At 38.4% G+C, this 22,344-nt stretch overlaps 2 protein-coding genes across 2 annotated transcripts; one reads left to right on the forward strand and one right to left on the reverse strand.

Moving 5' to 3' along the window:
- Positions 1-445: 445 nt before the first annotated feature.
- Ptrhd1 (peptidyl-tRNA hydrolase domain containing 1) lies at positions 446-5,750 on the reverse strand. The gene is made up of 2 exons (XM_026398675.2): positions 5,397-5,750; positions 446-2,011 (listed from the first exon to the last, which is right to left on the reverse strand). Exons 1-2 carry the CDS (start codon positions 5,646-5,648, stop codon positions 1,841-1,843), a joined length of 423 nt encoding a protein of 140 aa, XP_026254460.1. The 5' UTR covers positions 5,649-5,750; the 3' UTR covers positions 446-1,840.
- On the forward strand, positions 5,736-22,338 carry Cenpo (centromere protein O). The gene is made up of 7 exons (XM_026398455.2): positions 5,736-5,815; positions 5,984-6,085; positions 8,646-8,815; positions 18,658-18,775; positions 19,662-19,921; positions 21,057-21,228; positions 21,959-22,338. Exons 2-7 carry the CDS (start codon positions 6,040-6,042, stop codon positions 22,090-22,092), a joined length of 900 nt encoding a protein of 299 aa, XP_026254240.1. The 5' UTR covers positions 5,736-5,815; positions 5,984-6,039; the 3' UTR covers positions 22,093-22,338.
- Positions 22,339-22,344: the final 6 nt, after the last annotated feature.

Below are 22,344 nucleotides of genomic sequence, written 5' to 3' on the forward strand. Positions count from 1 at the left end.
TGGTTTGTGTAAGTGGCCCTCAAAGGTCTATAAGTTAAAGGCTCAGTCCCTAGGGTGGCCCCATGGGATGTGGTCCAACCTTTCAGAGATGGGGCCTAGTGGGAGGTCTTTAAGTCATTTGGGGTGTGCCCTTAAAGGGGAATCGTGGGACCCCAGCCTCCTCCTCATTCTCTTGCTTCCTGACATGAGGCAACCAGTTTGCTTCACCACTTGTTCCCCACCTTTACATCTAGTACCTCCACCAGAATTTCAAAGCAATAAATCCAGCCAGTCTTGGACTAGAACTTTCAAACCTGTAAGCCGAAATAAGCCTTTTATAAGTTAACAATGTCAGGGGTAACTGGTTCAAACACTCATTTAATATTTTCAGCTCTTAGTATAGCTGCCACAGCAGGTATGCAACATTTCTGTTGAACACATTACCCTATGAACTTTGCTTCATAGATGTTCAAGCGATTTCTGTAGATGTGTCCAAATGTTTATATCAATATTTTAAACATTGTACAGTGTTATAGGTGTATAGGGAAAAGAACAATCACTTTGGGCTGAATAGGACTTCAGGAAGGTGATAGGACTTGAGCTGTAAATAATTTAAGAAATCCAGAGGTGGAAAAGGGAGGGGAAGAACAGTCACATTCTATTCCCAGACTATAGAGTGGAGAAGAGCAACTAGAGTAACTGTTGAAACACAGAGTATGGATAAGGGAAGAGAATATTCAACTAAAAAGAAGGTGGGGAATATAAATGGGGAGAGCTAAAGGCTAAACTAAGGAGTTCCAGCATTATTCCATGGCCACGCAGTAGCCTCTACTGAACAGGTACGAAGATACACTGGAGGTAGTCAGATAAGTGGGCCACTCTCATAAGCAAAACAGCCTAATACAGAGTGGTAGCAACACATGAATTATAAGAAAATAGCTATAGTACATGACAAATTTCATCAAATGTAATAAATGTTTGTGTGTGTGTGTGTGTGTGTATGTATTTAAACTTTTTCCATATTGAAATACATCTTACAAGTCATTTGCACGTCTTGTTTTTTAGGTGGGTAGGGGGTCCTGGGTATTGAAACCAGGGTTGCTCTACTACTGAGCTACATCCCCAGCCTTTTTAAAATCTTTTAAATTTTGAGACAAGATCTTGTTAAGTTCCTGAGGCTGGCCTAAAACTTACAACCTGCCTCAACCTCCCAAACTGCTGGGATTACAAGCATGTACCACTGTGCCCCATTGGTAGCATTTCTTAACAATACATAAAACAATGCCTCTTCTTAAAGCTGATGTTGTCTTAAAAATATAAATATAGATAGGAATAAGAAATAAAGAATTCAAAGGCAAAGTTTTAAATCTGGGTAATTAGAAGAACTCAAAGTCAGATGCAGGAGTATACAACAGTAATCCCAGCTATTTGGAAGCTGAGACAAGAGGATTGCAAGTTGGAGATCAGCCTGGGAAATTTAGTGAGATACTGTCTCAAAATTTAAAAAGCTCAGTGTTAAGAGTGCCATTGGATTCAATCCCCTACTGTAAGGGGCGGGGTGGGGGAAACTCCATTATTCATAACAAAAAAGTGAGTGAGTTTCCTCAATTCCTTATACCAGAGTCAAACTAAATCTATTTGGACAATGGCCCATAGGTAATATTGCTGTTCACCTACTTTCCTTATTTGCTAATAATAGGAGGAAGTACTTATTAATGACAACTTTAATTCGAACATGTGTGGGATTCTCAAGAAACCACAACTAAAGAGTAAGCTGAGAGTAAAAGGAGTACATGATGCTCAGGGATGAATGGAATTCTATTTCTGGCCCAGTTGATATTCAACCATATCAAAGCAGCAGTCATTTGAACAATCGGAACTTTTTCAAATACTGGTTCACTTCTTCTTTGGGGTATGGTCGGAGTGCAATGCAAGTGGCAATATTCTCTGGCTGCTCAAGCCACAGCATGTGGTCAATGTTCTTCTGTTGCAGGGTCTCAGCCAGCTCCTTTAGGGTGGTCTCATCTGGAGCCTACAAAGAACAGAACACATAGCACAGATTGAGCAGCTCATTTAGAAAATGTCAAAAGCCCACAAATTCAAGGGTGTGTGTGTATTTCTCTTAACTAAAACTGGAACAAGAGTTTCATTCTCTGGATTGCCATTCACTCTCTGCAGGACTTAGATAAGTGGCTGGGGAGGTGGAGGCAGGGAGAAACCTAATAGTCCTATTAACAAAATGGAGATTTTTCTCTTTCCTCTTGAGATGTTTTAAGTATGCCCCATACATTTTCTAGCTCCCCTACAATTGGTATTCACAACAGCCATCCCTAATTCTTTGGCCAGCTAGGACTTTAAGAGCTAATTACTGGAAGGATTTCTAAAATTACATACACCTTTCTTCTCCAATCCCACCAGGCCCAAAGCCTAGAAATTTTCCTTCTGCTGGGATAGCTCCCACTTTGTTTTTTTTTTTTTTTAATGAAAGGGAAAATAAACTATTCTCTAACACCTTTCTAAAATTATTTCTGGGTCATCCCTATCACCCACTTCAAAAATCCCATGCTGAATCCCATTGCAGGAAGTATTAAAACTATAACTCAGAAAATTAGTGTGTAATTATGCATAAGATACATTTTTTGCCTATGAAGGCAGACGTCACTAAGATAACTGGAGGCTTCTTTTATCAAGTTAGTGAATGCTAGGATTGTCACTCATCTGGCTAAGTCCTTCAGGTAAAGCCATGCTAGAGGCACTAATGCCACCTCCCCCTCCCCACCTTGTGGCTCTGGGCAGCAGCATAGTATATTAGGTAAGTCTCTGGAATCAGACTGCTGGACTTCAAATTCTTGCTTTACCAACTATTGGTTGTGTGAACTTGAATAAGTTATGTGACTCAGCAGGGCCTCTGTTTCTCCTTTGTGAAAAAGAGATGATAATGCTTCCTAGCGATAATGAGAATTCAGTGAAATTAGGCTTAGACCTGTGACTGGCACATAATAAACACCAATAGATATACTTAATCTTGACACTGGCTTATATTTCATTGGTCCTTAAAGCAACTGGAGCACTACAATTTAATCAGAAATGACTCCTAAGTCCATTTCTTTATTCATGGCTAACAACTTTGGAATCATCAAATAGATGTCTATTAGTTTCCTTTGGGCTTCATATGTCTTGTCTGAGGAATGGGAGTCTTGAACCAGATTTCTGGAAGCCGTCTTTGTATAAAAAAGAATCTAAACGAAAAGAATCTGTCTGCTTCTTTTCTGAGTACTCAAGAGTTCCAAGACATTTTCATAAAGACTACTGCTTGCTGCTTCACTACCTAACAGCCTATTTCCCTCCCTCCCTCCCTCCCTCCCTCCCTCTCTCTCTCTCTCTCTCTCTCTCTCTCTCTCTCTCTCTTTCTTGAAAGATACTGTCTTTGTCAGCCATCCATGAAGGAAACTATCCCACCCCTCCACTCCAGGGTTCTGTTCTTTTTTTTTTTAAAGCACTTTTTTCTCATTACAAGATATTGATGTAGAAAATTTAAAAATATAGAGAAATATAAGGAAATAACCAAAATCACACCATCTAGTGAATATTTAGATGCACTTCCTTTCAAAATTAAAATCATTCTGTGTATATAATATAGCTCAACTAGCTTCATATCAATTGCACTCATATGCCATTAAATACACTTCAAACATGATTTCAGCTATTTATACAATAATACTTTATAAGGGCACAAATTAACCAAGTCTAGCACTAGAAATTTATTATTTCTACATTTTTCACCAGTACAAAGTGCTCCTTTGAAAATCTCTGCTCAAAGCTATAAGAATATCTAGGGGAACAACATTCTGGACCAAGAGAAGAACAAATACAAAGGCCACAAAGCTGAAATATGCCACGTTGAAAATTATGTATAAAGAGACACAAATGAAGTTAAAAGGGTCAGGAAGGAGACTGCATTGATAGCAAAGGGAGAAAATGAAGGAATTGTGGACTAGAGTATTAGAGTAGATTATACTGTCACAAAATAACTGAGATAATCACCTTAAAAAGAGGAAAGATTTATTTTGGCTTATAGTTTTGTAAGTTTCAGTCCATGGCCAATTTACCCTATTGCTTATGGTGAGGAGAATGTAGCAGGGAAAGCTGCTCACCTCATGGTGATCAGGAAGTAAAAATTAGGAAGAGGAGGTGTCCGGGTCTCAGTATCCCCTTTAAGGGCACATCCCCATGACCTAAAGGCTCCCGTGAGGTCCTATCCCTTAAAGTTTCTACTACCTCCCAGTACACAAAACAGGACCAAACCTTTAATTCAGAGGCCGTTAGGGGACATTTAAGGAAGCTCAAACTATAGCAGAGATGATAAGAAATTGTCAGATTCTATTATAATCTGAAATTAGAAGAAACATGATTTCTGAGTAGTCGGATATAAGGTATGGGAGAAAAATGCGTCAACATTGGTAATTTCAAGGTTTTGAACCGAATACTTGAAAGATAGATGAAGTGGTCATTAACTGAGAGTGAAAATTCTGGGTAAAACTGGTTTGGGGGAAGAGGAAGTGACTTGAAGATCATAGAATGACTTCTAGAAGACAAGAAAAACGCTTCATGTATTCCTGTTTACATCTCTGTCAGCATCTTAATTAGCCCACAATAAGGTACTACAAACTATTGAATAAATCAGGGAATGTATAATCCAAAAAAAAAAAAAAATCTGCTCAAAGCTATTTGGTTGCACCTGATTTTTTTTTCTTTTTTTTAAGAGATACAGGACTTCCAGCAGAACTGCGAGTCAAAGGGTAATTAAGATCTGTTTGGCCATCTAGACCTTACCGCTGTTTTTCAAGGTGTGCGGATTTACCGAGGTGTCTGGTATTTCCGATGCTAGGCTCAACTGATGCTATTCAAACATCTATTTACAAATAGTGTGGTGTCACACCTAGGTAAATGCACACTTCACTTTACTTCTGTATCCAAAGCGAAAAGGAAATTTTGTGTCCACATCCCTTCTGAGTTGGTTTACCTAGGCGGCATTACATCTGAGGACAGCTATACAAGGCTGGCCAGTGCGGACGCAGAAAGGCGAATGCACGAGTTAGCAGGAAAGGACTCGCTCCGCCATTCTCCGCCCTTGGAGGCGTTTCCGCAGGCCCCACCAATTTCCGGTGAGACCAGAAGGGTGCGGAGCCGTTCTTACTAACGAGCGCGATGTCCACTCTTCACAAACCAGAGGAAGTGAAGGTGCAAGGGAGAGCTCCTCGTGTAACAACCCAAGTCCCAAAACCTTTTCCAAAGTCTAAAAGTTAGAAATTCCTCCGCACTCAGACCACACCTACCCCACAGAGTTAGGCCTCAAGACCACACCCACTTCCGGTCTCGGCGTCCTCAAAGTCCCTCCCTTGGCCTGGGTGCCTCACCTCGAGAACTACTTTACGCATGCGCCCCAGCTCGCGAAGGTAAGCCGTGGTGTGCGGGTGGTCGCGGTGAAGTTGTAATGCTGCGGTAGCTGCATGACAAGCCTGCGCTACCAGTGCGCCCGCTGGCCAGGAGAACGGAGCCTGCGATAGATCTTTTCGAAGCACCAAGTATTGTACCAGGATCTGCGGCTCCGCCCCAGAGGACGCCATCTTCCTAACAACCTGAGCGGCCAGGCCTGTTCCCCGGTGCATCCTGGGATCAGGGAGGGGCCCTGAGCGCTGCCATGTTTTTGTACGGAAGGAGCGCAAAGCACGCTGGGACTGACGCTGGTTTGAAGGCGGGATGGCGGGAATTCTCTTCCCAGACTGTGGTGTGGAAGAGAGGAAGGTGAATGGAAGGCCTGTGGACCCCCTGGCAGGTAACTAGGGTGTGGGCTTTAAAAAGCTCCCGGGCTGGGCCTGCGGGGCTGCGCCCTGGGGGCGGGGAGGTGAGTCCCGTGGGGACTAGTGGGTTTTCTCGGAGCCCAGAGGGTGAGTCCAAATGGGCGTGGGTCTGACTTTGTTGCTGTTTTTCTTCTATCGTTAAGGACTTCATTAGACTTGACTGGAAAACTTCAAAGGAAAACAGGAATTTGAGGAGGAGATGGAGCGCGCACACACTTTATGTCAAGACGGTGTGTCCACAGGAGGTATTTAAAATTCGCTTTTGTCCCCTTAGTGCTGCTGCCTCAGGTAACCCGCACGCTGAAAGCCTTTTCCTTCCTGTAACTGGTGTGTGCAGTCCTGCTTAGGGTTAGAATGGTGAAAGCAGCTAACGTGGAAGACTCCAAAGAACAGCAGTCAAGAACAGGAAAAAGAATTACTTGGTGTTTCTAGGCGCCTCCTTTTGAAACTGATAGGTTGCGTTAATGATATACCAGTGTTTACATACAGAGTCGCAGCTGTAGCCAGTGAGATCTCTTTTTTTTTTTAATGCATTACTTCTGAGGGGAAATCAGTGTTGGGCAGTGAATGGATATTGCTTAGACCTGTATTTGATGTCTGGTTCTGCTTTTATAGAGTTTGCGCCCTTGAGTGAGTAACTGTATAGTTTTCTGCCTCCATTTCTTCATCTGGAACATGGAGATGAATAGTAGCATTGTTGTGTTGGTTGTGGATGTTATATACATACTTTTTTACCTGCTATATAAGTAAAGCATCTAGCACAAATGTCTTAATATGTAAGCAATGTTCAACAAATACTTTATTTTGGAGTTGATTGCCATTATGAAACAATGAACTTTAATACATAAGTGCTTAGTCTTTTGGATACTGAAATTTGCCTCTCTGTTTCTGTCCAGAAGTGAGGTTGCTTTAACTGTCCTCTATAATACCCAGTAGTATTTGTGAGCAATTCTTGTTATTGTGCTTTTCTAGTTCTGTGCTATTTTTTAGAACTTCAAGAGTGACTCTTAAGGAGTATTCAGTTTCTGAGAAAGTCAGGTGAATTTAGTATCCTTGTTTTCCTCTGAGTCCTTACTATCATAGATGACTGAAAGCCATACTCAGAAAGCTTATGCTGAGACTTTAGATAATAAACAGTCTTTGGGTTAAGATTAATTGTTACTTCAAAACTAAAAATAAGTTTGGTGACACATGCTACAGTTAGAAGTCTCTAGTCTAGGCCTAATTTTGTTTCTTTCAAAATAAGTGATGATAAACTGGCATATATACACAATGGAATATTACTCAGCAATAAAAAGAGAATAAAACCATGCCATTTGCAGGTAAATGGATGGAATTAGAGAAGATAATGCTAAGTGAAGTTAGCCAATCCCAAATAACCAAATGCCAAATGTTTTCTTTGATATAAGGAGGCTGAATCATAGTGTTTTAGGGAGAGGGATTATGGGAAGAATAGAGGAACTCTAGATAGGGCAGAGGGGTTGGAGGGGAAGGGAGGGGGTATGGAGTTAGAAATGATGGTGGAATGTGATGATCATTATTATCCAAAATACATGTATGAAGACATGATTTGGTGTGAATATACTTTGTATACAACCAGAGATATGAAAAATTGTGCTCCATATGTGTAAAAAGAATTGTAATGCATTCCGCTATCATATATAAATTAAAAAAAAAAATAAGTGATGATATGGAAGTTTTGGATCATCACCTAGACCAGTCAAAGGGTAATTCTATAATTTCTTTATTGTCTTTCCCAAATAATAATTAAACATTTAGCTGTTACCCATACTGGTTTGGGCCCTCTGCTTGGTAATTTTACCACCTTTTTGCTTATGGAATGAGATCTGTGGAAGGAGTCAATTGAGAGGAAATAGATACAGCAGAAAAAGGGATAATATAATTTGAGGCTCCTGAGAAAACGAGGAGATAGGAGTCAATAAGTAATGGTAAGAAATACAAATGAAATATGGCTATTCTGTGTATTATATTTTTATTTGTATCTCTTGCTAGTTTTTCTTTTCAGTGGGATATATATCAACCATAAGGGAATTAGGGAGTCTAGATGTCTAGTTGTTGTTTTGTTTTGTTTTGTTTTGGTTTGGGGGACCAAATTCAGGTCCTTGAGATGCCAGGCAAGTGCTGTACCATTGAGCTACATCCCCACACCTTTTTATTTTGAGACCGAGTCTTGATAAATTGTTGAGGTTAGCCTTGAACTTGCGAACCTCCTACCTCACCCTTCCAAGTAGCTGGAATTATAGGCATGTACCATGAAGCCTAGGAAGATGTCTAGTCTTTGTTGGATAGATGAATGAGATAAGTTTTTGGACTTTCTCCCTCAACGATTCTCGTGTGTATATGCTTATGAACCCTACAACACAGATGTTGGATCTACTTCAGAAACCTAATTAAATGAAGTATGGTAGTTAAAAATTATAGTCTTTGTGTAAGGGAGATTTCATCTAGACTGGTAAAACTGTTGAAGCATCCTTTTCCACAAAGAGATGTGCTTTTGTGATATTATGTAGACCTAGATAACATACTGCTGGCTAGAAAACATGAAATAGATAAATCAGATTCTCTCTCTTGTTCTCTTTGAATAGTGACCTGGTAAGGAACTATTTTTATATCAGTGTCTAACCCAAAAGGTTGATCTTTGATTTTAGTTGTCAGATCCTCTAACAATTCATCTGGCCACAAAGTTCTGGAAAAAAGAGACACCCTCTGTTCCTTCTTGAAGTGCTTGCTGTTGGTGGAAATAGAAGACCTTGTCTTGTGAAATTCCCTTTTTACTTTCCTTAGGTGTTTTAGCCCACTTGGAAAGATTAGAGGCTCAGGCGAACAAATCCCATAAAGAATCTGAAGAACTGCAGAGAGCTCAACCAGAGGAAAGTGCTCTTGAAACCAAGATTCACCAACTGAGGCACATTCGAGATAAACTAAGGGCTGAAGTGAAGCAACGGCAAGCCAGAGTGAGTAGAAGGGTAATGTTGGCAGACTTTTTAGGGTATAAAGAATAGTAGTAATCCAAGTATTGACAAATTTGTATATTATGTTTTATTATGATCTTACCATATTGTTTTCAGTCTTTAATGCTTCAATGGTCAGATCTTTAGTTACAGCTGATTATCAACTACAGTTGTCAGGTAATTATGATGGGCCCTGCACATTCTTTATAACATTACCCCAGCCTGCCCTTACAGACATCTAAGCCTCTTACCCCAATCTCAGCAGACTTGAGTCATTTGTATTTCTGTCAGTAGTGCCATCTTTCTGTCACTCACACTCAAAACCTCACAGGAAACATCAAGTCTTCCCTCTTGTCAGTTTATTTTGTAGCCAAGATCCAGTCGGCAAGACCTGTCAATTTTTCCTTTATGTATCTTTATATTTACTCCCTTCATTGCCATAGCTCAAGTATTTTCCATATATGTAGTAAAATTTTATCTAGAATTGGACACTAGGATTACTGTAGTATCGGCTAGTTGGGGTCTCTTCTAGGACTTCTACTTTTTTAATCCTGTATATGTCACAAAACACCAAACTGTTCCTTGCCCAGGTGCCATCAGTATGCCCCTAGGATGACATGGCTTTCATCTTTTTCTTGCCATTTCTCTTTCCCTCTCTCCCCTCCCCTTTCCTTAACTCCCTTTGCATTTTTCTTCTTAACTCCTTTCTCTCCTTTGTTTTTTTATTAAAATAAACATACAAAGTGCACAAGTAGGATGAATATTTTACAGAGTGAACACAACCAGTTATCTACCACACAGCTCAAAAGTGTAGAACTTTGTCAGTACCCCAGAATTCTCCCTTTTGCCTCTTCCTAATCTTTCTTTGAAGTAGCCACTATTCTGATTCCTGTCACCAATATCTGGTTTTACCTGTTTTTGAACTCTATAAAAAGTATCAACTCTTTTGTGTCTGACTTCTTTTACTAACTGTTGTGTCTGTGAGATTCATCTATTCTTTTTTCATGAGTGGTAATTCTTTTTATTGCCATATAATAATCCTGTTTTATGAATATAGGACAGTTCACCTATTCTATTGATACCGAATGGGTCATTTGGGTTGCTTCATTTTGGGATGATAATGAATATTGTTGCCATAAACATTCTCACTCCTTTCCTTTAGTATAAAAATACACACTTTTCTGTTAGGTGACACCTCGTAGAATTGCTGAGACATAGGGCATGTATTCTGCCAGTATTTGAAAGCGCTTGTGCCAGTTTCACATTTCCGAGTGTGTTATAAGATTTCTGTTGCTTTGTATCTTTACCATAGATTTTATCAGTTTTAAAATCTGTCATTCTGGTGGGAGTATCTCATTATGGATTTAATTTGCCTGATCACTTATGATTTTAAATATAGAGAGTCCTCTGTATCCATGTGTTCCACATTCGTGGATTCACCCAGCCATGATGGATCACAAATGTTCAAGAAAAAAAATTGCATCCGTACTGAACATGTCCACACATTTTTTTTTTTTTTTTTGGTGGAGGGTGGTAGGGATTGAACCCAGGGGTATTTTACCACTGAGCTATGTTCCCAGTCATTTTTATTTTTTATTTTGTGACAGGATCTCTCTAAGTTACTGAGTTGTTGAGGGTGGCCTCAAACTGTGAACCTCCTGCTTCAGCCTTCCAAGTCACTGGGATTACAGCATATGCCACTGTGCCCAGTCAGACTTTTCTTGCCATTATGGTATTCTCTAAATGATACAGTATAATAACTGTTATATAATGTTGCATATTTGTCATATTAAATATTATAAATAATCTAGAGGTGATTTAAAGCATGGCAGGAAGTTTGTACATTATATGCATATACTATGACATTTTTACGAAGGGACTTAAGCATCCGTAGATTTGGGTATCCACAGGGGGTCTTAGAACCAGTCCCCTTTGGATACTAAGGTACAATTAAACACTAAAAATCTTCCATTGTGAAGTGTGCTTTTTCAGGCTTATGTACATTTTTATTTGTTATTAAATATAGAAGTCTTTACATATTTTGGATAAGAGCTCTTCTTTGAGTACATATGTTAGAATTTTCCCTTGCACTGTGGCTTGCCTTTTTGCTCTTGTCATTGCTGTCTCGGGATGAAAATACATTCTCTGTTTAATGAAATTCAGTTCAGAAATTATGTTTTGTGCTCTTTGTGTACTGTTTAATTTTTTTCTAGCTTATGATCAAGATGATATTCTGTGTTATTTTCTTTCTTTATTTTTAAAGAAAGAATTTTTTTTTTAATATATATATTTTTTTAGTTCTCGGCGGACACAACATCTTTGTTTGTATGTGGCGTTGAGGATTGAATCCGGGCCGCAAGCATGCCAGGCGAGCGCGCTACCGCTTGAGCCACATCCCCAGCCCTATATTCTTTATTTTATGCTTTATTATATCCTCTTTTGCTTTAGAATTACAGTCTACTTAGAGTAAATATCTGTGTGCATTGTGTGGTAGAAGTCCCGCTCCTTTTCTTGTTATTTTTCCCCCCCATATGGATATCCAGTTCATCCAACACTTCTTGAAAAAACTTCTCTTACAGTAGGGTAGGGAAGTGGGGGAGCATGAGAGGAATAGATGAACTCTAAGGTAGGGCAGAGGGGTGGGAGGAAAAGGGAGGAGATAGGGGATTAGCAAGGATGGTGGAATGTGATAGACATCATTATCCAAAGTACATAATATGAAGACACAAATTGGTGTCAACATACTTTATATACAACCAGAGATATGAAAAATTGTGCTGTATACATGTAATAAGAATTGTAATGTGTGGGAGACCAACCTTGCACGTGACTGGTTCACACTCCTCAGCTGGGTGCTGAGGCACTCAGTCTCAGAAATGTGGCAGAGCTTTCCCCACCCTTCTTGGGTTCGAGGGTTGGTGTCTTTTGTGCATGGGTGTGTCTTGCTACAGCCCATGGGTGAAGCTGTTCTCACCTGTTCCTTTGTAATATAACCCCTGCCCTGTTTAGGATAGAATCTTCCATGGAAGTGCCTTGTGTGTGTCTCCTTCTCTTTTTTTTTTTTTTTTTTTTTTTTAAAGAGAGAGTGAGAGAGAGAGAGAGGGAGAATTTTTTTAATATTTATTTTTTAGTTCTCGGTGGACACAACATCTTTGTTGGTATGTGGTGCTGAGGATCGAACCCGAGCCGCACGCATGCCAGGCGAGCGCGCTACCGCTTGAGCCACATCCCCAGCCCCCTGTCCCCTTCTCTTACTACGCTCTTGGGTGTGGCCTACCCAGGTGTCAGTCAACCTGCTGACAGTGGACATCATGAAGATAGATTCAGCCCCCTGAAATCTGACCCCTTGCCTCATTTGAATAGCTTTTCCTCAATAAAAGGGGTCAGCGCATGCCCTCACTCTCTCTCTTCTTGCAGACCCTTAAGGTCAGAGGCGCCATCACAGCGACCCCAAAGAAAAAGGTATTTGCGTCTCTTGTGTGGTTATTTTGCACAGCCCAATTAGCCCAATTTAACTGGAGCAACCCCTGAGCCTTTATAGTCTCGAACAGAAACCTGGCAGTAATGCAAAAAAAAAGAAAAGAAAAATGAAAGGACTTCTCATGGCCTGTTCATCATTGCCACAGCCAGAGGTTTATTTGCTATAAGTGTTGATACCCATAGTACATGTTCTCTTGAGAATTATCTTGTCTCTTCTTGACTCCTGGGATTCTCCATAAATTTGAGAATTGATTGTCACTTTCAAAAATGAACCTCTTCATTTTTATTGTAATGATACTGAATCTATAGATCAATTTGGGGAGAACTTGCCTCTTTACAGTACTTCATCTTCCAGTCAGTGTACATGGTATATCTTTCCATTTAATTTTAGTTGACTTTTCTCACTAATGTATAGTTTTATGTGTAGAGGTTTTAAACTTTATGTATTTGCAGGGATCAACAGAATTTTTCTGTGTAGGGCCAGGTATTTTAGGTTTTGTGAGCCATATGATCTCTATGGCAGTTGCTTAGCTCTGCTGTTGTAGCATGAAAGACAATATGAAAAATGGGTGTGGTGTTAGCCAGTGAAACTTTATTTATTTATAAGTCAAGTACCTGGCTGGGTTTCACCCATAAAATATACTTTTGATGACCCTGATACATGGTATTATCTTTTAGAAGTTTTATTCCTAGTTGTATCATATAGAAATACATCTGATCTTATATATGGCAACTTTGCTAAATCCACATATTCTAATAGTTTTTCTTTCTAGTTTGGAGAATTTCTACATTTGGAATTATGTCATATGCAAACACTTAGTTTTACTTTTTCCTTTCTAATCCTTGGAACTTTTATTTTTCTTGCCTAATCCACTGGCTACAATCTCTGCTATGTTGAATAGAGTCATGGGGTCAATCTTTTTGCTTTAAATCTGTACCTTTTATCAAATTAAATAAATATTTGTATTTCTAATTTGCTGTTTTAATCATGATCAAGTATTTAATTTCATGAGTTTTTTCTACTGTATATATTAAGGTGGTCCTATGAATTTGTCCTTTTTTAAAAAATATTTTTTGTTGTAGATGGACAGGATACTTCTATTTATTTATTTATTTTTATGTGGTGCTGCTGAGGATTGAACCCAGTGCCTTACACATGCTAGGCAAGCGCTCTGCCACTGAGCCACAACCTCAGCTTTGTCCTTTATTAATGTGTGAAATACACTAATTGATGTTTGAGAGTCACCTGTACTTTCTTGGAATAAACCTAACTGGTTTGATGTATTATCCTTTTTATATAATTCTAAGTTATATACTTAAAAAAAGTCCTATTTGCTAATAGGACTTTTACATCTAAATTCATGAGAGAGATTGCCCTTATTTTTTTAACCATTTTTTCTGGGACTGGTGTCACAGAGCAGGTTGAAACATTTTTCTTCTTTTTCTATTCTCCGGAAGAGTTTATATAAAATTGGTGTTATTTTCCCTTAAAATTTTGTAAAAAAATTCCCTGATGGGCCTTTTCTGTGAGAAGGCTTTTAATTTCTTTTTCTTTTTTTAATTGTAGTTGGATACAATTCCTTTATTATATTTATTTATTTATTTTTATGTGGTGCTGAGGATCGAACCCAGGCCCTTGCACATGTTAGGCAAGCACACTACACACTACCACTGAGCCACAACTCCAGCCATAAGACTTTTAATTTCTGATTCAATTTAATTGATCAGCGTAAATCTATTAATTTATTTATAATCTATTTCCTATTTCTTCTTAGGTCACTTTTGGTAAGTTGTGTTTTTCAAAGAATTTTTTCATTCATTTAAATTCTCATATGTGTGAAACTTTTTAAAATATTTTTTTTTTTGGTTGTAAATGGATCTTTCATTTTATGTATGTATGTATATATTTATATGCCATGCTGAGGACAGAACCCAAGGCCTCATACAATGCCAGGCAAGTGCACTACCACTGAGCCACAACTCCAGCCCCTGAAACTTTTTCTTTTTTAACAAGTAAAACAATCTAATTTTTTGTTCTGATATTAGTAATTTGGTTTCATTTCACTCTCTCCCCCCTTAGCTTTGTTGTGTTTAATCACTTTTGTACCTTTTCGGGAATCAACTTTCTGCTTTGTCATCTTTCTCCTCTATTTTTGCTCTAATTGCTCTGGATTTAAGTTACTTTATTTTAGCTTCTTGGGAGCATACTTACTGTCTTCTTTCATTTGAATTTAAAGTCATAAGTTTCCTGTTAAACACGGCCTTAACTCATCCCACAAGTTTTCTTATTTTCATTATCATTTCAACGTAAGACATTTAATTTTCCATTGTGATATCTTCTTTGGCCTGTGGGTTTTAGAAGTGTATTGCTTAATTTCCAGAACTGTGGGTATTTGTTAGTTATTTGTTTTAGTTCCGATTTACAGCTTAATTCTATTATGGTGAGAGAATATGACCCATCACATGATCAGTTTTGATAAATACTTCATGTATATTGAATATGATTTTGCATTTGTTTTATACTATATTCTATATGTATCAAATGTGTTCATCATGTTTAAATTTGTTTTACTTTTTAAATTTATTTATTTATTTTTGTTTTTTTAGATATATATGATTGTAGAGTGCATATTGTACATTCATGGAGTATAATTTATTCTACTTAGGATTCCATTCTAATGGTTGTACATGATATGGAGTTTTACTGTGGTATATTCATGTATGAACATAGGAAAGTTATGTTTGATTCATTCTACTGTCTTTCCTATTCTCATCCCCCCTCCAATGAACTTCTCTTGTTCCCTCTCCCCCTTATTGTGCCTAAGCATCCACATATCAGAGAAAATTTTTTGCCTTTGGTTTTTTGGTATTGGCTTATTTCACTTAGCATGATAGTCTCCAGATCCATCGATTTATTAGCAAAAGTTATAAAGTCATTCTTTTTTTTTACGGCTGAGTAATATTCCATTGTGTATATATACCACATTTTCTTTATATCCATTCATTTGTTGAAAGGCACCTAGGTTGGTTCCATACCTTAGCTATTGTGAATTGAGTTGCTATGGACACTGATGTGGCTGTGTCACTGTACTATGCTAATTATAAGTCCCTGGTACATACTGAAGAAGAGGATAACTGGGTCAATGGTAGTTCCATTCCAAGTTTTCTGAGGAATCTCCATATTGCTTTCCAGAGTGGTTGGGCCAATTTGCAGTCCCGCCAGCAATATATGGATGTGCCTTTTCCCCCATGTCCTTGCCAACTTTTATTGTTAACTTGTATTCTTTTTTTAAAAATATATTTTTTAGTGGTAGTTGGACACAGTACCTTTATTTATTTATTTTTATGTGGTGCTGAGGATCAAACCCAGGGCCTCGTACGTGCTAGGCCAGCACTCTGCTGCTGAACCACAGTCCCAGCCCAGTTAACTTGTATTCTTTTTTTTTTTTTTTTTTTTTTAATATTTATTTTTTAGTTTTCGGCAGACACAACATCTTTGTTTGCATGTGGTGCTGAGGATCGAACCCGGGCCGCACGCATGCCAGGCGAGCGCGCTACCGCTTGAGCCACATCCCCAGCCCTAACTTGTATTCTTGATAATTGTCATTCTGATTGGAGTGAGATGAAATTTCAGTGTAGTTTTAATTGCATTTCTCTAGTTGCTAAAGAAGTTGAACATTAAATGTCTTATATTCTTACTGATTTACTTATTTTATCAGTTTACTGAGATTAGATTTGTTAAAATCTTCCCCTGTTATTATGGATCTTTTTTATCTTTTTCTGTATTAGGTACGAATTTAGGATTATTATATCTTCCTGGTTGAGTTAACCTTTTATTATGAAATGTTGCTTATCATTTTTTTGTGAAATATCTTGTCTTTAGATCTTTGTAAAATGTTAGTAAAACTTTTTTCTTTTTTTCCAGGGTTGAGGATAGAACTCAGGGCCTTATGCTAGGCAAGCCCTTTACCACTGAACCACACCCACAGACTAACAACTTTTTGGTTAGGGTTTGCATCTTAAACATTTCTTCCTGCTCAGTCTTTCAATACCCTTATGTTTAAAGTATTCCTCTTATGAGTTGCATATAGTTAAATATTTTTAATTTAGCCTGTCTTGGTCCTTTTTTTTCTTCAATATTGGGGATTGAATCCTAGTGTACTCTATCTCTAAGCTACACCCTCAGTTCTTTTTATTTATTTTATGACAGGATTTCACTGAATTTCCCAGGTCAGTTTCCTAAGAAGTTGGGATTATAGGCATGTACTACCACACCTGGCTCAGTCTTGTGTCATTTAATTGAACTTTTAATGTAATCACCCACATCTCTATCATATTATTATGATTTCATTGTGCAATTTGTTTTCTATAGTCCATATCCCTTTGGAGTCATACACATAGCTAACCCTTCTAGTACTCTGTTACTTCTTGCATTTTCATAGTTCCATGTGGGATTATTTTCTTTCATGCAAGTAGCTCCTTTTGGTGTTTTTAGTATAAATCTGCTGGCAGTACATTTTCTATTTTTGTCTGAAAACATCTTTATTTCATTGCATTTTAAAATTTTAAGCATTTTTTTGCAGAGTATAGAATTATAGATTGGAAGTTATTTTTATTAATAATTCAAATATATCGTTGTTTGTAGGTCCAATTAGTCTTATTTTTTGAATATGTGTCTTCCCCCCCCCTCAGACTTTATGATTTTGATTTTCAGCAGTTTTATATCATGTTAGACATTGTTTTCTTTATTCTGCTTAATGTTTGTAGAATTTAACTCATTAGTTGACATTTTTTATTCATTTTGGAAAATTTGGCTACTATCTCTTCAAATAATGTGTTTACCTCATTCTTTCTTCTGTTTCTTCTTGGACTCCCATGGTATGGTTGGTTGGTTTTGTTGTTTCTGTGACCTATATCTTTACTGATTTTTCTAATCCATTTTTTTCCCAGATTTGTTTTAATCAGGTTACGAACTTTTATCTGTTTCGTTTCCTTTATCACTTTTTCTTACTATTTAGTTGGCTTTTACCTCTATTAAATTCCTTATTTCTGTTACTATATTTTTTTGTTCTAAGATTACCATCTGATTTATATGTAAGATTTTTAAAATTTCATACACACACACACACACACACAGTCAGAGATTCCAGTCTTTGGTATGTGTTCTCCATCTTTTAACATATTTTACTGGCTGTACCTGGTAACTCAGATAGCAGCATCCCTTGAATCTGTTTCTGTCTTTTTCCTCATGATTTTCAGTCATCTGTTTCTCTTTTTCCAGTATCCCTGGCAATATTTTGATTGAGTTTTTTTCTGGCAGGCAGATAGCCTATGGATAGATCACCTTGATCTAGTTGAGGTCTAGTTTCTGTTTGCCCTTCCTCTTAGGATGTAGCCCTTTTCTAGGGCCCTCGATTGAAGGTTTGAGAGTGTTTTGGGGACATGTCTACCAAAGCCCCTTTTCCTTGGCAGGCCTTAAACTCCAACCTCTGTTCTATCAAAAATCTCTACTTAGCAACTTCTTTTCATGTAGTCTCTTAGTTCCAAGTCACATGTGCACTGTTCAGGAATTAGCAAGTGTCAAGAGGGCAAATTACATGCAGAATGTAGGACTCCCTTCTCTGTGGACTCTTAGCCCATAGAAAGGCTGCTTTGGTGACACTGGTTTCCAGTCTTTGTTCTCCCTATACTGAAACTGCCATGAAATGTAAAATGTAGCCTATAGCTTCCTGTCCAGGCCTTGTACCTTGAGATACAAATAAGCAAATTGTCTGAAAGGAAACGCTGCAGAGAGAGCCAGATAACTTCATAGCATTTATCTTTACTCCTCAATCCTGGCTGTTTGGATTGTACCCTAATGCCTTCAGACCATCTTTCAGTTTCCTTGCTTGCTTATTTATATTTGTTATTTTATTCAGCTTGCATAGTTCTCTGAGAGAATTTCCGCCTTATACCTTCTGCTGGGCTGTGGGTAGAAGTGCAAGTCTTGAAATCCTGCATTTGAAATCTTGCAGCCTCAGAACAGCTTTCCTGGCTTAGCCTCTTCACAGCCATCTGTTTTGCCCACCCAGTTCTCATCCTAGATGTTCCTCACACCCTTCCTGCTGCCCCCCCCCCCGTCCCCAGTCTTCTTCATTTCCACCCAAACTCTAACTATTCCTTAGCTAGTAGTTTCTACTCTTCTAGGACACCATGACCCAAAGATTCTACTTCTGTGAATTCACAGCACCAATTGAGTGGCCACAGTCTTGATGCTTTACATAATAGGAAATACTCTGCATTTTGCTTTTATCCAGTTAGGTGAGGGCAGGGACCTTGTGGTAATACCCCTCACTATCCAATTTGATATGCTGCATATCTTGCAGGATAAAGCATCTTCTGCCAACGTAGAACCTGACCAAACAGCAGAGATCAGTGAGCAAGATGTTTTGGAAAGAAATCAGGAAACCATGAAAGCCATTCTGCAAGCATATCATTTTACAGGTATAATATTTCCTGGCCTGAACTCATCCTGGGTCCCTGTCTCTAGTGAATTAATGTGCTACATGTGTTTTAATCCTGGACTAGTTCCTGAGAATTTGTTTTGTAGTCCTTTCTTGCATCATACACACACATAGAAAGTTGGCGTGTTGTTTAACAGGCACGTTTACCTGTAAGATTGGTTTCTTTGTACAGATTGAGACCATTCATTTTAGCAAGTCATCATGTGCCAGACCCTATACTTGAATTTTCTTTACTATTGGCCTGCTTTGTGCTGTTGGTCGTGATAATTTGAATTCCTTATATCTCTGTTTCAGCATAGATGGGGATTTATTCTCCCATTTATGATATAAGAGGATTGTGGGAAGAATGGGGTTATCACAAATTATTTGACACTCATGAAGAAAAGAAAAGGTAACGTGGGTATATAGCTCAGTAAGACAGCTCTTGCCTCGCATGTTCAAGGTCCTGGGTTTTTTCCCTAGTATCATCCAAAAAAAAAAAAGAAAGAAAATTTCCAGAAATTTTCCTGAATAGTTTGATATTTAGTGTGTCTTTTTTCTTTTGTTTTGTGGTAACAGAGATTGAACCTGGGGCACTGAGTTGCCCAGGCTGGCTTTGAACATTCATGATTCTCCTGCCTTAGTCTCCCCAGTTGCCGGGATTATAGGCATGCACCCTCACACCTTTTCCTTCCCACTCTTCCATGATTTTTACAACTCAGTCTTAATATGAGCCAGAATCAAGGGGAGGAGCTGCTGATATTTATTCATTCAAGAAGCATTTGGGCACATATGCCAGGCTTGTGCAAGCTACCAGTATGTTCATATGAATAAGGTACTACCTTTGCCAGCATCTGTTGATTGGTATTGCCTTATGTTTGCTTCAGGGCTCAGTGGAAAAGTGACCAGCCGTGGAGCCTGTGTCTGTATCAGCACTGCTTTTGAGGGGAACCTACTAGATTCCTATTTTGTGGACCTTGTCATACAGAAGCCACTCCGAATCCATCATCATTCCATCCCAGTATTCATTCCTTTAGAAAAAATTGCTGCAAAATACTTACAGACTGATATTCAGCAGTTCCTGTTCAGTCTGTGTGAATACCTAAACGCTTATTCTGGGAGGAAGTACCAGGCAGATCAACTTCAGGTATTTGTCTAGGATCCTATATACTTCATTTTATGGACTGAGATAAACTGAAAAGGAATACAAAAGGACAAGTTCTCTTGTATTTTAAATATTTCTTAACTCCGAGCCAGAAGTTTGTTCATTACCTTTCTGATACTTAAAAATATACAACCTAGGGCTGGGGCTGTAGCTCAGTGGCAGAGTGCTTGCCTAGCATACGTGAGGCACTGGATTCGATTCTCAGCACTGCATATAAATAAATGAATAAAATAAAGTTCCATCAATAACTAAAAAATTTTAAGAAAAAAAATGTACAAGCTATTTTTCACCCCTTTTTTCTTACTCTCTTAAAACTTGGATGATGATGCACTCTGGTGGTGGTTCTCAAACTTTTTAACACAAGATAGTGGAAATGATTGCTATACTTTTAATTCAGCCAGAATTTGCAGAGTACCTGACTGAGCCTTGAATATAGATGCATAATACCATAGAGGAATGCGATCCATCTTCTGGAGTTCTGGCCTATCTTCTAAGAATGGCAGTTGAGCTAAGTTTGAGGTGAAAAACAGATGGGAAATAGATGCAAATAGGGAATAGGTGACTCTTTTAAATTTTGCATTTCCCCCACCTATGCATTTGGAATGAGTCTGAAACTCTCACTTGTCAGTTAAACTTAACTTGATATGTGAATGTAGACATGAAATGTCTTAACCAAATACAGTAATGCCAGTGAAATTCTTGGCAGAAATGGTATCTCCTTCACCCACAGCCATGGTCATTTACTTAGAAAGTGCTTCCTGTGGGCCTTGCACACTTGCAAGGCTGCCAAAGTCTCTCAGTGACTTTCTTTTTTTTTTTTTTTTTTTTTTTTTAATGACAGGCAACTTGCCATTTCCTAGGCTGGTCTCAAAAGGTGTGTCGGTCTTAAGTGATATTTCTGCCTCAGCCTCCTGAGTAGCTGGGAGTAACTGTACTTGGCTTCTTTATCTTATGTATGTCTTTCATTAGTCTTTTTTTTTTTTTTAAGCATTTTTCTGTTCATTTATTTTTCTGAAATTTAATGAATGGGCCCTCTTTTGGTAGATACCTTTGAGGCATCACAACTGCCTGTGGAGCAGCAATCCTCATACACTTGCTTTGTTCCTCGCCTTACTAGAATGACTTCGCAGCCCTTCTGACTGGGCCCTTGCAGAGAAACTCTCTGTGCAACTTGCTGTCATTTACTTATAAAGTGGATCTGGGGGATCAGTCCTTCCCTTTTTGTGCCAGATTGCTATATAAGGACCTCACGAGAACACTTCCAACTGATGTCACCATTACATATCAAGGTATGAGGAAAGATATCTCACTGAAGAAATATAATATGCTGAGGTTTATTCAAGTTGATACAGGTAGAATACATTAAGTGGACCCCTTGAGACATTTTCTTCTGTTTGCATACTATAAATTTACTCAGTAAGATACAGAGAATGTTTTGTTTTTATCATTTTTTTTCCTTTCTGCTTTGAAAATGGCATATATAATTATACTAGTTTTCCTCCTCCTTGCCACACCCAACGCAGCCCATGTTCTTATTTTCATGGGAGACCCCCTTGAAGAAAGACTGAATCATAGGGTCATCTATGGTGAATGGAGCCAAAAGACTCATTTTACTGTGAAGCCAGTTAGGTGTGACAAGTCAGTATACACTTGACTCTCTCGAGTATTCTTTAAATCAGAATTTTTTTAGCGTTGGCCAAAAGAAACTGTGTGTGTGTGTGTGAGCTTATACCAGTTGAATGTACCATAACAATGTGACATAGGCAATAATGAAAAATTGTGTAAAATGTATTTAGGAAGCAGAAAGTTTGAAAGTGCCATGAGTTTCACACCATAGGTTTTATTTCTGTGGGCAGAGTCTGTTTTAAATCTCTGGTCTCAAAATTACATTGGCTCAATAGGAGGCAGATTCTCTCAGCTCCCAACCAAAAAAAGGTGCATAGGTTCAGAATAGTAGTAATCTAGGTTGTGATTTCCCTAGTTGCAACTAGATAAGATTGATATAATCTCTTTTCTTAGGAGTGGAAGCATTGTCTACTTCATGGGAAGAGCAGAGAGCATCTCATGAAACTCTATTCTGTACGAAGCCCCTGCATCAAGTGTTTGCTTCATTTTCAAGAGGAGGAGAAAAGCTGGATTTGAGTCTGACCTAAAATATTGTTTCCATTGGGAACACATTTGATGTGTAGTCCTAGAACTGAAAATTGAAAGGCTCTCACACTTTGCTGGGGGACCATCCTTACTCTAAGAATAGGCACCTGCTTCTTCTTCAGAATGACAAGGAACAAGTTTGAGTCCCATAGGCACTGGAATTCTTGGACAATTCTTCATGATTAATCACCCATTATGCTCAGAATCATCTCTTCTTCTGAGGTATTGATTTAATCATATATTTTAGCCTCAAG

Source organism: Urocitellus parryii, chromosome 12 (genome assembly GCF_045843805.1).
Source record: "Urocitellus parryii isolate mUroPar1 chromosome 12, mUroPar1.hap1, whole genome shotgun sequence".
Classification (NCBI taxonomy): domain Eukaryota; kingdom Metazoa; phylum Chordata; class Mammalia; order Rodentia; family Sciuridae; genus Urocitellus; species Urocitellus parryii.

Excerpts from the sequence above, each read along its gene's own strand:
- Ptrhd1 (XM_026398675.2), bottom strand. The coding sequence starts at position 5,648 with ATGCACCGGGGAACAGGCCTGGCCGCTCAGGTTGTTAGGAAGATGGCG. Across the intron at positions 2,012-5,396 it reads TGCGTAAAGTAGTTCTCGAG|GCTCCAGATGAGACCACCCT; the intron begins GTGAGGCACCCA and ends TGTTCTTTGTAG.
- Cenpo (XM_026398455.2), top strand. The coding sequence starts at position 6,040 with ATGGAGCGCGCACACACTTTATGTCAAGACGGTGTGTCCACAGGAG. Across the intron at positions 19,922-21,056 it reads ACCAGGCAGATCAACTTCAG|AATGACTTCGCAGCCCTTCT; the intron begins GTATTTGTCTAG and ends TCGCCTTACTAG. Across the intron at positions 21,229-21,958 it reads TGTCACCATTACATATCAAG|GAGTGGAAGCATTGTCTACT; the intron begins GTATGAGGAAAG and ends CTCTTTTCTTAG.